Consider the following 16,046-nt stretch of genomic DNA (forward strand, 5'->3'; position numbering starts at 1 on the left):
AATTTTTGTCCAAAATAGTAATAACATCAAGTGGTATATGTAACTGATGTAAATAAAATAAAGAAGATATTTTAAAATTAAAAGATTTTAGTATAAGTTAAATCCTTATTTTCTTAATAATAGAATACTAACTTCAATTATTTTAAAAATATTGATAAAGGTTAAAAAAATAATCTTAAAGTATTGGTATTGTAGTGATTGAGAATAGAGGTGTTCAAATCGGATGTCCGAAGTTTCACATCCGAAATTTCGGATAGTGGGTTTTAATATCCGAACACATATCCGAAATTTTGGATATCTGAGATTTTCGGACTATCCAAGATATTCGAACTTTTAAAAATATATATAATTTTCAGATTCATTCGGACATTCACTATAGATTTCTTGGATATTTTCAGATACTTTAATTTTGGATATTTTCGAATAACTTCAGATATTTTTAGATATTAAAAAATAAAATATTGAAATATTTATAAAAAAAAAGGTTTTCGGATATCCGAAATATTCAAAAATCACTATAAGAATCCGAAACCAAAATTTCGGATACAGGTCATCCGAAATTTCGGATATCTAATTTTTCAGATAAAATCGAATTGAACAAATTTTTGGATAATAAATTCAGATAGTTTTAAACACCCCTAATTTGCGAATACGTTTTCCGTTTTTAGTACATACGTACATTCGACGTTTGACCCAATAATATTCGTAATTTTTATATACTGTCATTGGGACCCTACGTCGGCAATTGGACATTTGACCGCAGCTGAACTTCGGTATGATATCTTTTTATTGGCTAGCATCTCCCCACGTGTCATTGTTTACACCCACTAGTTACATTCCTAACTCATCTAATAACGTTTAGATATTTGGATAGAAAAAATACATGTATCTTCTAGTCTCATATAACAATTCAAACCACACATTAAAAAACACCCAAAAGTCAGAAGTTTCTAGAGTCTCACAAACATTTAAAATTCAAACAACCATACAATGGTGGATACAGGTGGTGTCAGAGGCAAGTGTTTTACGGCGGGTAGAAACGCTATAGCAAAACCTTGCGATCTTTGCAAAGATGCTATAGCTTTGCTGTTCTGCCGTAAACATAGCAACTTTTTGTGTATGTCATGCGACTCCAAGTTACATGACAACACAAAACACGAACGTGAGTGGTTGTGCGAAGTATGTGAGCAAGCGCCGGCCAGTGTCAGCTGTAAAGCTGACATGGCCGCGCTGTGTATCACATGCGATAAAGACATACACTCGGTGAACCCGCTAGCTAGCCGTCACGAGCGGATTCCCGTGGTCCCGTTTTATGATTCCGCTGAATCCGTTGTGAATTGTACTACCTCGCTTGCTAGCTTGATAGACCCGGTTTCTTGTTATGGAACAAGTGAATTAACTTCATACGAATTAGCCGAAGTAGTGAAGCCTATAGATTTGTACACTGCGGATATACCTTTTTTTGATTTCGGTTTTGCGATTCCATCAGATGTCGTCACAACACTTGATACTCATTTACATGATCATTCTGTTAGTGATTGTATGGTTCCGATCGAAGCCACGACGACACAAGTCGTGCAACATAAATCGCCATACGAATTCAATCTCACCAAATCAGTTAGTTCCAATTCTTACAACAAAAGTGGGTCTCAATCGCATAGCCATAGTGTAAGCATCTTAATTTATATTTATAACCTCTAAATTTTGATGTTATTTATTTGCGATGGGGATCATGATCCCATTAATATATATACATACAACCAAAAGACATATCTAGCTGTATTTTACATGAGACAAAGTGCATGAGTACGTATTTATGCACTAATAGAAGGATGTATTTGACCAGTTTTGAAAAAAGTATGAGGCATGTGTGGTTTGGTTGAAATATTTTTGATCATCAATATACTTTTTGCGTCAAAAGTTTTTACTTTAGCATGGAGTAAAGCTTTATTTATTTTTATATATATTTTTAATATTTTTACAATAATTGTATTTGAAAATGAGTCAAACGAGATGGTTGGATATTTTTTCCCGTGAGAGATCAATGGATCGGGATCCTGATACATATATGTGAAAGAATGGTCCACCCAGAGCAATAATCTCCAGAAACATTTAGAAAATTTCGTTTCTGAATGAATCTATGTGATAAAACGGTATTAGATATTTTTGGAGAATGTTTAATGATTTTAGTTATATTTATGTCTTTTTAGAAGTAAAAATACTTCAATAATTAGATTAACAAATAAAATTGTAAAAATTCTTAAGCTATAAATAACATGTATTGTATTTTCCGTAACTTATAATTTCGGATAAAGATTATTAATCATTAAAGTTTTATAGTAGTCGTTAACTTATTAAAATTTAATTTTCATAAGAATGAATTACGTTAGCAATTTAATAAGACAATTATATAAATGCGAAAGTTAGTAATTTTACAAAAATTGTGAATACAAGATTCAATTCGAAAGATATATCATATTATTCTTGATTTTTATACTAGACTAGAGGTCTCATACATTTCACGAAATTTCAGGTTTGTACATCTTCAATAGAACCCGGAGTTATACCCGAAGAGAATTCGATGTTAGAGATATCAGCACAACCATTAATTATACCGGTAAATGTTGGGGGAACAAATATTGTGCCAAAAGCAAGGCAGTTATGTGCAGTTGATAGGGAGGCAAGGGTTTTAAGGTATAGAGAGAAGAGGAAGAATAGAAAGTTTGAGAAGAAAATTCGATATGCTTCACGAAAGGCGTATGCTGAGAAACGACCAAGGATCAAAGGCCGGTTTGTTAAGCGATCCGAGTTAAGGATGGAGTTAGATGTTGATAGGTGGTTGTTCAATCCGGAGGCTAATATTAGTAGTTATGGTCCAGGGGTTGATCAATATGGTGTGGTTCCTTCATTTTGAAGCTGAAGGATGTTTGTGTTATTTGTATATGTAATTAAGTATATAACAACTTTACAGTCGGTTGGTCATTAGAAGAAGATAATTAAATTTGTTTCAATATTTATATGTTGACGTATATTTTATACTTTGACATTAATTGTTTTAACTTCATGAAACATATGAATTACGAAGACAGTTTATATTTACTTTTTACTCATCTATTATGTTTGTTAATTTAATAGCGAAAATGTTTTACTTTATAAAGATATCATATTCTTATCTAACCTTTTGGGTTGTATTTAATATATAAAAAAGCATATAGCTAAAAGTATTTAAGTCTTTATATTATATACTTTTTATTTGTCCTTATCCCTGTGTAACGTTTCAACCCAAATTAAAGCGTAATTATTGAAAACCAATACTTTAGACTTTATACTTAGAAAAATACGGCCATTTTTCGCGAAAAATCAAAATGTTGCAATTCAAGAAAAGACACTTGTAGTGTTCTTAAATTGATGTAATTAGACTACTATATAAGTTTCAGGACCCAAAAAGGTCAAACGAAGGCTCGAAAAAAAAACAAGGTTCGAGGTCAGTGGAGCACGGCCTTTGCACAGGGCAAGAGCCGTGCTCTGCGACACAGAGGCCGTGCTCACTGTTGTACACCAAAAACACTCTTTTTGACGATTTTCAGCATTTCGACTCAAAATCAAACTTTTCCTTATCATTCCCAGATACAAATAAATCATAAACACATCAAATGTACCAAAACTAAGTTTACCAAAGTGACAAGTTACCGAAATGACTTGTATCAAGAGCCATTAAGTACAATAGGGATATTCTACCCCAAGTTACCCATGTGCCAACCTTTGAGATGGCAAGAACCTTCAACTTGATCTTCACTCTAACGCTTCTTTACCCTTGCTACTACCAACTCCTATAAAGATTTAAACAACTAAAACATAAGTTACGCTTGGTGAATGTATACACATATAATCATAATCATGTCATTTCAACTTTGTGCATCAAGCACCATATAAGCCTAGCAAGCTAGCCTTTTCATACAAATCAAACAACATACATCATTTTCAACATGGCCATGGACATTTTGGCTAGTAGGAACTCTTGCATACAATATGAATAGTAGGAACTTAACCACCTACTAGCTCTCAAAATAAATCAACAAATGGGTCATAGGAATTTACCTACCTATGACCTCTAATAACAAGAACATGATTACATGCATATACACTCACTTCATTTGGCTAGCTGACACAATAAGGGTACATGATCAACAACTCACTTTTCCACACCTATACATGAATCAACACACAACATTTATGAGTTCTACAAAACTCACTCTCTGGCAAGTATCTACTTGCATTCATAAATCCCATCACTATGGTGATTGGCTACTCAATAATTTCAACAAATTCCAAATTCTCCTCATAAAACTTTGTTTCATAAATTACTAGTCAAACACCATAAAGTATGAGATTCTTACTATGAGGGATTTTCATTACCAACAAATTCTTTAAATCAAACTAACTATTTCTCAATCAAATTTTATTAGGGTTTTACTTGAAATTCCCAAATAACAAAAACCCCCAAATTCTAAGATTAAGAACCCTAAATTTTAATAACAAATAGAATTAGGGTTATGGAAATCATTACCTCAAGAATGAGAGACAAAGAATTAGGGTTATCAAATCACAATTCTTCCCCCTTTTTCTTCCTAGAATTTTCGGTCATCACCACCTCCAAGAAAGCCCCAAATTTCAATTTCTAACACAATAGGAGATGATTGTTGATATAGTTTTAGGATTGAAATTATTTAATTTATGATTTAATGATTCAATTGCATGAACTTTGGAAGCATTTGTGAGATGAGTTAGTTAGACGTGAAGTGAAATTTGAAGTGGAAAAACATGAGTCACAAAGACTATGTGGCTGGCTTTCTTCTTAGATGGCCATGTCCCATACTAATTTTAGTGGGTTTAATACCCGCTAGCCACTAAAGTTCCGACTAAATTAACCCCTTAACTCAAAACAAAGTACTAGTAAATTAATTTAGTGTCAAAACTATAAAAACGGTAAATTTTCTATTACCTTAAAATATTGGGGTGTGACAAATCTCCCCCCCCCCCTCAGAATCGATCACATCCCCGTGATCTATGCCATGTGCAAAGACGGATAGTACACCAACATGTCATCTCCGTTTCCCACGTATACTCGGAGTTCTTATGGTGCTTCAATAGTACCTTGAAAGTTCGTACCGTCTTATTGTTTATCTTTCTCAATTCTTTTTCTACAATAGCAACCGGTTCCTCAACGTAAGTTAACTTCTTGTCTAGTTCAATTTCATTCAATGGAACACACGTTGCATCATCGACAAGACATTTTCGGAGTTGTGATACATGAAAAGTGTTATGAATACGAGATAACTCTTCAGGTAACTCCAATTGGTAAGCCACTTTGCCAACTCGTGCTAAAATCCGAAACGGGCCAATGAACCGTGGACTCAACTTTCCACGTTTGCGAAATCGTAGCAAACCCTTCCATGGAGATACCTTTAACATAACTCGATCACCAACCTCAAACTCAATGGGCCTTCTTCTAATATCGGCATACGACTTTTGTCTATCTTGAGCCGCCTTAAGTCTTTCACGAATCTCGTCTATCTTTTGCGTAGTTTCAAGAACGACATCGGTTCCTCCTAATTCCCGTTGGCCCACTTCTCACCAACAAATGGGAGTTCGGCATCTTCTACCAAAAAGCATTTCGTACGGTGGCATCTTAATGCTAGAATGGTAGCTATTATTGTACAAAAATTCCGCCAAGGGTAAATATGTATCCCATGGTCCTCCAAAATCAATGATGCATGCTCGTAACATGTCTTCCAATGTTTGGATGGTTCTTTCGCTTTGACCGTCCGTTTGCGGGTGGTATACGGTACTAAAACGTAACTTAGTACCCATGTCTTCATGAAACTTCCTCCAAAAATAGGATGTAAATCGAGTATCTCTATCCGAAACAATAGATACGGGAATACCATGTCGAGCTACAACTTCCTTCACATATATATCGGCTAGAACTTCGGAAGATGATGACTCCCGGATGGGCAAAAACAAGGAACTTTTAGTTAATCGATCTACAATCACCCAAATGGAATCAAATTGATGTTTGGGCGTCTTGGGGAGTTTGGTAATAAAGTCCATAGTCAAGTGCTCCCATTTCCATTGTGGTATATCAAATGGTTGAAGCTTCCCATAAGGCTTTTAATGCTCCGCCTTAACTTGTAAACAAGTCAAACACTTTTCCACGTACTTGACAATGTCACGTTTCATACCCGATCACCAATAATCGACCTTCAAGTCGTGATACATTTTCGTTGCACTGGGGTGGATAGAATACTTGGACTTATTTGCTTCATCGAGAAGAGTTTCCTTCAACGTACACGAAAATGGAATCCAAATTCTTCCATAACGAACCATGAGGTCACGAGAGTCCTTGGAGAAATGTTGAAATTCCCTGTAATTCTCTCTTGTTTGGGGTCACGTTTTAAGGCTTCTTCTTGGCTTCCCTTATTCGTTCAAAGAAGTCGTTTGAAAGCATTACCCAAAGAGGTGCAACACGGATTGTAAAATGAGAGCTTTTTCTACTCAAGGCGTCGGCTACCACATTTGCCTTCCCGGGGTGATACAAAATTTCACAATCATAATCTTTCAACAAGTCTAACCATCTCCGTTGACGATTATTAAGATCACTTTGCTCAAAGAAATACTTAAAGCTTTTATGATCGGAATAAATGGAGAATTTAACGCCATACAAGTAATGGCGCCAAATCTTCAATGCAAAAACAACCGCCGCAAGTTCCAAATCATGGACGGGATAGGACTTCTCATGAGTTTTTAATTGTCTTGATGCATAAGCGATAACCCGCCCCTTTTGCATAAGGACACAACCAAGACCATTGAACGAGGCATTACAATACACCGAGAAATCTTCAACTCCATCCGGCAAAGTTAGAATAGGCGCTTGGCTCAACTTTTCTTTTAGAGTTTGAAATGCACCTTTTTGTTCACTTTTCCAATCAAACTTCTCGTTCTTTTGAGTCAATTTTGTAAGAGGTGAGGCTAACTTAGAAAAATCTTGTATGAATCGGCGGTAGTAACCCGCCAAGCCAAGAAAACTACGAATTTCCGTTGGGGACTTAGGAGATTCCCACTTCATGATTGCACTTATTTTCGCCGGATCAACTTTAATTCCATTTTGATTAACAACATGACCGAGAAATTGCACTTCCCGTAACCAAAATTCACATTTCGAAAATTTAGCATATAACTTCTCTCGGTGAAGGGTTTCAAGGACTTCACGAAGATGTTTCTCATGATCGGATGGACACTTCGAAAAGATCAAAATATCGTCAATGAAAACGATGACGTATTTATCAAGAAAACGACGACATACACGGTTCATAAGATCCATGAAGGCCGCTGGAGCATTTGTCAATCCAAAAGGCATGACCATGAATTCATAATGGCCATATCGAGTCCTAAAAGCGGTCTTTGGGATGTCTTCTTTACAAATTTTAAGTTGATGGTACCCCTATCGCAGACCAATCTTTGAAAAATAAGAAGCTCCTTGAAGTTGATCAAAAAGATCATCAATACGTGGCAAAGGATACTTGTTTTTGATAGTAACCTTATTGAGTTCACGATAATCAATGCACATCCATAAACTACCATTTTTCTTCTTAACAAACAAGATGGGAGCACCCCATGGTGAACTACTTGGACGAATAAAACCCTTATCAAGTAGTTCTTGGAGTTGATCCATCATTTCTCGCATTTCGGTTGGAGCGAGACGATAAGGAACCTTGGTAATAGGTGTAGCACGCGGAATGAGGTCGATTTTTAAATCAATTTGCCTATCGGGAGGAAGACGCGGTAGATCATCGGGGAAAACATCTACAAACTCGTTCACAATAGGAATTTCAGACATCGATTTAGATTCCTTATTGGAATCAACAACATGAGCTAGAAAAGCTTTGCACCCTCGAGAGATAAGTCGATGGGCTCGAGCAAAAGTGCATAAAGGCATTGAGTCTTGATTTCTTTCACCGTAAATGACCATATCCCTACCGTTAGGAGCTTTGAGGTGAAATCTTTTATCGGTACAACAAATATTTGCCTTATGTTGGCCAAGCCAATCCATACCCAAAATTACATCAAATTCTCCCAAACCCATCGGAATAAGATTAGCTTTGAAATTTTCGAGATTGATGGTTAAACTACAACCTAGATACACATTTTTAATCATGTAGGTTTGATCACCCGCTACTTCAACCAACAAAGGGGGTTCAAGAAAAGACAATTGTAAAGGAATGCATTTAGTGAACTGGGTAGCAACAAAGGAATGATTTGCTCCGGAATCAAAAAAAATCTTAGCGGGTTTGTCATGAACTAAAAAGGTACCTGACACGACATCAGTGGACTCTTTAGCTTGAGCTACCGAGATTTGAAACAATCTTCCCCTCGGATTCCCTACTTGTTTTGCCAACTTTTTTTCATTAGCCTTTCTTGTTTCGGCTTGCCTTTCCTCCTCCGTCAACAATGGGCAAGCACTCTTCATGTGTCCTTCGTTGAAGCATTTTAAACACACGGTAGGCTTGCTTGGAGAGAACTTACAATCTCGACTAATGTGACCCGGTTGGCCACAATTGAAACATCCTTTCTTAGATGGTAATAAACAAACTCCGGGATGATGTTTCCCACAATTATTGCAAGTGGGATTTTTTTTTTATTAGAGCTACCCCCCAAACTTCCACTAGGCCAGAACTTCTTGTTTGGAGAGTTGCTTTGTTCCACCTTCCTTGTCGAGGATTCATCATCCGGCATGCCTAGTTCCACCTCATGCCACCTAGCCACATCACCCAATTGAGTGAAAGATTCAATTTGAAGTAGGGTAATCTTCTCCCAAATATTTTTGCGGAGCTTTCGATAAAAATGCTCCTTCAACAACCGGTCATCCTTCAAATATTCCGGACAAAATTGAGCTTTGTCCAGAAATTGTACCCGAAACTCATTAACATTCAAAGTACCTTGCGAGTCATTCATAAACTCGCTCCTAAGCCTAGTCACATCGGCTTCTGATCGAAACTCTTTAAAGAAGGCTACTTTGAAATCAGCCCATTCCATGCCCACTGTTGCGTTCTCACCCTTCTTGACAATTTCACCATCCCACCACAACTTAGCCCTATCACATAACAAGCTTGACCCATACAAGGTCTTGTCTTCAGTTGGAGTCTTTGTGATGCGAAAGGCTCCCTCAACCTCGTTTACCCACCTTGTGAGGGTTAGCAATGGTGAAACTCTTAAGGTCATAAGGCTTCTCATTCTTCGGCTTCGGCCGTTCATCGACATCTTGTGCTTCCGGTACTTTTTCCTTTGGAAACCGTTTATCAAATTCCTCTTGTACAGCGGAGGCAACTTCTTCTCTTATCTTAGTAGCGATAGTTTCACTCATCGCTCCTTCCAGTGTCTCATTTAACTTTTTAACGATAAATAGAGAGAAATTCTCCAAAGCCTTCTTGATTTGCTCACTAATGTAATCATGACTTAGATCCTCAAACGACACACTTTTGTTCTTGCCGTGACTCGATCCGTCTTCATCTTGAGATGAAGCCATACTACACAATTCGAGAAGCTTATCAATAACACACTTCATTCACTATTTGGTCTGTAGTACCCCCCAAACCTCCGTGTCCGATCATTTCCGTATTTAGTAAGTTTAATTTAAAACATAATAGCTTATGACCGATAATTGGCCGGCTCTATTATTATTATAAACTATTTCATTTTAAACCAATCTTACGAAACACTTCAACTCTCAAACATAAATCATCCAGACCTAAGGTCAAAGTCAAATTTTCCTATGGTTCAAGTCTAGGCATCTTAACTAAAAGATCGAAACCTAAATACCTTGAACCATGACTCTGATACAAAAAATGTAACGTCTCAACCCAAATGAAAGCGTAATTATTGAAAACCAAAACTTTAGACTTTATACTTAGAAAAATACGGCCATTTTTCGTGAAAAATCAAAATATTGCAATTCAAGAGAAAACACTTCTAGTGTTCTTAAAATGATGTAAATAGACTACTATATAAGTTTCGGGACCCAAAAAGGTCAAACGAAGACTCGAAAAAAAAATAAGGTTCAAGGTCAGTGGAGCACGACCTTTGCACAGGGCATGACCCGTGCTCTGCGACACAGAGGCCGTGCTCTATGACACAGAGGTCGTGCTCACTGTTGTACACCAAAAACACTGTTTTTGCCGTTTTTCAGCTTTTCGACTCACAATCAAACTTTTCCTTATCATTCCCAGATACAAATAAATCATAAACAAATCAAATGTACCAAAACCAAGTTTACCAAAGTGACAAGTTACCGAAAGGACTTGTATCAAGAGCCATTAAGTACAATAGGGATATTCTACCCAAGTTACCCATGTGCCAACCTTTGAGATGGCAGGAACCTTCAACTTGATCTTCACTCTAACGCTTCTTTACCCTTGCTACTGCCAACTCCTATAAAAGATTTAAACAACTAAAACGTAAGCTACGTTTAGTGAATGCATACACATATAATCATAATCATGTCATTTCAACTTTATGCATCGAGCACCATATAAGCCTAGCAAGCTAGCCTTTTCATACAAATCAAACAAAATACATTCATTTTCAACATGGCCATGGACAATTTGGCTAGTAGGAATTTACCCACCTACTAGCTCTTGCATACAATATGACTAGTAGGAACTTAACCACCTACTAGCTCTCAAAATAAATCAACAAATGGGTCATAGGAATTTACCCACCTATGACCTCTAATAACAAGGACATGATTATATGCATATACACTCACTTCAAACTTGGCTAGTTGACACAATAAGACTACAAGATCAACAACTCACTCTTCCACACCTATACATGAATCAACACATAACATCTATGAGTTCTACAAAACTCATTCTCTTGCAAGTATCTACTTGCATTCATAAATCCCATCACTATGGTGTTTGGCTACTCAATAATTCCAACAAATTACAAATTCTCCTCATAAAACTTTGTTTCATAAATTACTAGTCAAACACCATAAAGTATGAGATTCTTACTATGAGGGATTTTCATTACCAACAAACTCTTTAAATCAAACTAACTATTTCTCAATCAAATTTTATTAGGGTTTTACTTGAAATTCTCAAATAACAAAAACCCCCAAATTCTAAGATTAAGAACCCTAAATTTTAATAACAAATAGAATTAGGGTTATTGAAATCATTACCTCAAGAATGAGAGACAAAGAATTAGGGTTATCAAATCACAATTCTTCCCCCTTTTTCTTCCTAGAATTTTCGGTCACCACCACCTCCAAGAAAGCCCTAAATTTCAATTTCTAACACAATAGGAGATGATTGTTGATATAGTTTTAGGATTGAAATTCTTTAATTTATGATTTGATGATTCAATTGCATGAACTTTGGAAAAATTTAAGAGATGAGTTAGTTAGAAGTGAAGTGGAATTTGAAGTGGAAAAACATGAGTCACAAACACTATGTGGCTGGCTTTCTTCTTAGATAGCCACGTCCCATACTAATTTTAGTGGGTTTAATACCCGCTAGCCACTAAAGTTCCAACTAAATTAACCCCTTAACTCAAAACAAAATATTAGGAAATTAATTTAGTGTCAAAACTATAAAAAAGGCAAATTTTCTATTACCTTAAAATATTGGGGTGTGACACCCTGCCCTGTAATTGACAAGTTTAGATGATGGTTGTTCCATATATACAGTTCTAATCTTGACATATCGAGCTCAGCCGTATGAGGCGGAAGCTCCACGTACGGTGCCGTCTCTGAAAATGTAAAAAGAATTAATGACCCGGCTCAAACATAAAAGATGGGCCCCTAAAATAATAAGTCAAAAAAATAAAATAAAAACATAATACGAGTAAAACGATAACAAATGTCATCCTAGTCAAAACAAAGTTTGATTCATAATATCGAACATCAAATTGAAAAAATCAAAGTAATTGAAAAAAATGCTAAACTACATATTCAAGATTACTCTGAAGTTGGTTAAATCATTTTATTAGAGGTTCAACTTGTAACTCTGCATAAGTATAAGGGGTTATTGTGACAATTGACTATAAAAATAAAAAGAATACACAAGGCTTCATCTTATTTATTTGAAAGAATAGATACCTTCATTAAAGCTTTAATTTAGACCTGCATATTTTTTGTTTTCGATTTTTCTAGTGGGCCCTCTAAGGAAATGGGTCCGACTCGGTTGCACCCTCTGCACCCCTTTAGAGCCGGCCCTGATCGAGCTTATATTAACTGAGTATAAATTGAAAATTCAATCATTTATATAATTATGTTTCGGATGTTGAGCTTGAGCATGGAGACAATAAGGGTTAGGTTGATCACTTACGTATGGCTCATTAACAAATACGCGTATTTAAAGGATTGGAGCGTACCATATATGTAAGACCATCTTTAACCCACCACACTGAAACTTAGTTTATTGATGCCACATTAGCAATACACTGACTCACCACACTGAACCAGTTTTAACATTAACCTCCACACTGAATTTTCAGTTTATTAGTACCACATCATAATTTATATTATTATTATTAAAACACATTATACTACTTGGTCCCATTCTAGCATATTTTAAAATCTTGTTAGTATTGTTTTGTTGTTTTGAGGCTGCTATGCATGAGAGGAAGTTGTATAAGGTTGCTGTGTCTTTGTGTTATGTTTTAGTTGCATATGGCGTTGTCTTAGTATGAGTTTTGGGCATGTCCAATTTTCTTTTGATGCTATTGTACATATTTGATGAGCAATACAATTCACAGTTCTAATTAAAAAAAAAAAAATTAAAACACATTATATTAAATAAAAAACATATTTTAATAAACTAAAAAACACATTTCACTAATTATAATAAAAGATTATACTAAAACACAAAAACATTAAAATTAAAAATTAAAACACAAAATAAATAAATAAAAGACATAGATACAACAATAATTCTGGGAGCAAAATAAAAACTGGATTAAATATACACTTAAGTTTCAAGTTTCAATGTTTGACTTTTCCTTTCAATCGTCTTCTTCATCACTTCGTCCAACACCTGCAACACCTAAATATATATACTTTATATGTATCTACTATCTATATATACACCTACAAACAATATTTAGATAGTAGCAATAAACAAAAGAAATATATTAAAAACCCAATACGCCTAACCTTACGAGTGTGTTGGCCAATGCGCCGGATGAATACGCTGGTGACAACACTGGAGCCTTTAACGCAATACGCCGAAACGTCCTCAAATACGCTGGGAAAACGCCGTGCGTTAAAGATGGTCTAAGGTTCAATTCACACTAGAAAGTGACACGGATATATGCATGTTTAGCTAAACGCTCTTTTGTTAATCTCACGTATTTTGATTATATCATTTTGGGTTCTCATTGTGGTAATGAAGTTCATGAATTCGTTACATACGCTATTCAGCGTATACACATGCGTGACACAAGTATACTAAGAAGCCAAGAACGTTGGAAATTTTAAACTATTTGCAAAGGCAAATAATATATCCGAGAAAGTTTGATATGAGCATTAATTTTTTATATTCATTTACAATACATAAATGAGATTGAGATGTTTTAGAAGCTTTTTTTTTATTAACGGTAAATATTCATACTTCACTTCAGGAAGTCTAGAACTGACCAAGACTTCTGACTATACCTCAAATGTCCGTGTGTCTGAACACAAAATCTATAAGATTAAGCAAAATATTTAAATATATCTAACAAATGTTTGGGAGCCCATTAACCAGAGAAAAGGCTTCCAAAAGGGCCCAAACTCTAGCAAGCCAATTTCATATAAAAATAAAAAAGGCTCGCTCTTATTGCTACATATGGGTCATCTCAAGATTAAATCCTAAAAGGCCCAATAGTAGTTTGTTTAGTTATGGACTTTGCTGTGATGAACTCGTAAATTCATAGCAAAGTTTTGTACATGTTGCTAAGTATATGAAGTTGGGAAACTTGAGGGTGTTGAATCCCTTCCCAAACTATATTAGGATTTCTATATTCTATTAACTAGATTATTATTTACGTAATACGCACGAATATATATATATATATATATATTTAATGAAATTTTAAAGTTTTATAATATTATAAGTTAACAAATATTTAATCAGGTAAGAATTAACCACTAAAAAACATGAAGTTACATTAGCGTTTGTTTAGATTCCGGTTTACAGTGAACAGACAGTTGAAAAATGGATACATCATCTATTAGAATTCTTGGTAAGTAAGGTTTTTGTTTCTTTGAATGTCTTTCATTTATCCGAATATGTCTGCATTGTCATATTACTTGTATTTTAACGTTTTGATCGAATAATTTAGTTATACACTAAAATTACAAAGCAACGTAATTATCAATCTATATATCGCATGTTGTATTAATCTAAGTTAAATTTATGCATAATATCATTGCAAATTTCATACAATTATTTTTCTGATATATAAATGTGATAACTTACTATAGACTCTATATTTGTTTTTTAGTCCAAAACATTGATTTAAAAATAATGTTACTCGTATATAATAAAAATCTTATACAAAAATCCTTATAAAAAAACTTTATTAGTTATATGATAAAAATACTATATAAAAATATAATTTAATAAAAACATTTACATTAAAAAATAACGTTTTATTGTAAATAAAATTAAAAAATCAATTTTAAGGATAAAAAATGATGTAAAATATAAAAAGGGCTTAGCTTGGATGCAGTTAACTACATCATTTTTTGATGAAGTTACCATGAAAATCAAGGGGACATTTTTGTAATATATGAATCATTTATGTGATATATGTGTGTGACTACATCTATGAACTTTGCAGTCAACTGCATATTCGATTTTCCCTTATAAAAACATTAGTTTGTATAATTATATCATTAAAGAGAATAATTATTAATTTCTACAAATTTAAATAAGAAAATTTAAATAATTTAAATTTATTAAAATAAAATTAAATCTAAAAAAGTTAAAAATAAGGTTATGATATCATTATTTGAGCTAATGGCTCTAATTAAAAGTTGGGCTTCATCTAAAGGTCTATATTTCTCCAATTATGAATTAATGTTTCTCTTTTATATATATTTAGAGATACTAGTTAGTGATTGTTATGTATTATCTCTGCATGTAACTAAGAGAAGATAGTTCTTTTCCTAGGTGACACTTCTTTTTTCGTGACACTGCTTTTTGCTTAGGTGACATTTTCTGATAATTTTAATGTTTTTTTTTAAAAAATATGTTGACATTTAAACCTAAAGATTTTAGTGCTCATATGACACTTCATCATTTGTTTACGTCGACATTTGGTTTTTTCCTTTTTATCAATTTTAAATAGCAAATAAAAAAGCTAAATACAAGCTTAGAAGGCATGAAATCTAACTTTTAATATTATGTATAACTTAATATTTGTTTAATATTTTTGCCGTTTGAGTTGATGTGGGATGCAAGTGACTATGTTGTTGGAGCCGTGCTTGGGCAAAGGGTTGATAAACATTTCAAGCCTATTTACTATGCTAGTAAAACCTTGAACCCCGCCCAGCAGAATTACACTACTACAGAGAAGGAGTTGCTTGCAGTAGTATTTGCATTTGATAAGTTTAGGTCATATTTGGTATTAAATAAGACTGTTGTTTTTATCGACCATTCTGCTTTGAAGTATTTGTTTTCTAAGCAAGATGCAAAGCCTAGACTTATCCGTTGAATTTTGTTGCTACAAGAGTTTGATATAGAAATCAAGGACAAAAGGGTGTAGAAAACTTAGTAGCTGACCATTTGAGCCGATTGGGAGACCCAAACCGAGAGGAGTTTCAAGATGGGGAGATTAAGGATAACTTCCCCGATGAATATATAAATGTTATTTTTAACTCTGATGAAGGTCCTTGGTTTGCTGATATTGCTAATTATTTGGTTTCAGGTGAAATACCGGATGATTTCTCGGGTCAACAAAAGAAGAAACTCATATCGGATGCTAAGCACTACTTTTGG

The 16,046-nt window shown here is 34.5% G+C and overlaps 2 protein-coding genes across 2 annotated transcripts; one reads left to right on the plus strand and one right to left on the minus strand.

Annotated features, from left to right (window-relative positions):
• Positions 1-908: 908 nt before the first annotated feature.
• LOC122592717 (zinc finger protein CONSTANS-LIKE 5-like) lies at positions 909-3,013 on the plus strand. The gene is made up of 2 exons (XM_043765007.1): positions 909-1,668; positions 2,534-3,013. The coding sequence occupies exons 1-2, from the start codon at positions 991-993 to the stop codon at positions 2,912-2,914; spliced, it is 1,059 nt and encodes a 352-aa protein (XP_043620942.1). The 5' UTR covers positions 909-990; the 3' UTR covers positions 2,915-3,013.
• A 2,027-nt stretch (positions 3,014-5,040) lies between these two features.
• Positions 5,041-6,111, minus strand: LOC122591457. The gene is made up of 2 exons (XM_043763724.1): positions 5,868-6,111; positions 5,041-5,627 (listed from the first exon to the last, which is right to left on the minus strand). The coding sequence occupies exons 1-2, from the start codon at positions 6,109-6,111 to the stop codon at positions 5,041-5,043; spliced, it is 831 nt and encodes a 276-aa protein (XP_043619659.1).
• Between the last annotated feature and the right edge of the window lie 9,935 nt (positions 6,112-16,046).

Source organism: Erigeron canadensis, chromosome 3, assembly GCF_010389155.1.
Source record: "Erigeron canadensis isolate Cc75 chromosome 3, C_canadensis_v1, whole genome shotgun sequence".
Classification (NCBI taxonomy): Eukaryota; Viridiplantae; Streptophyta; class Magnoliopsida; order Asterales; family Asteraceae; genus Erigeron; species Erigeron canadensis.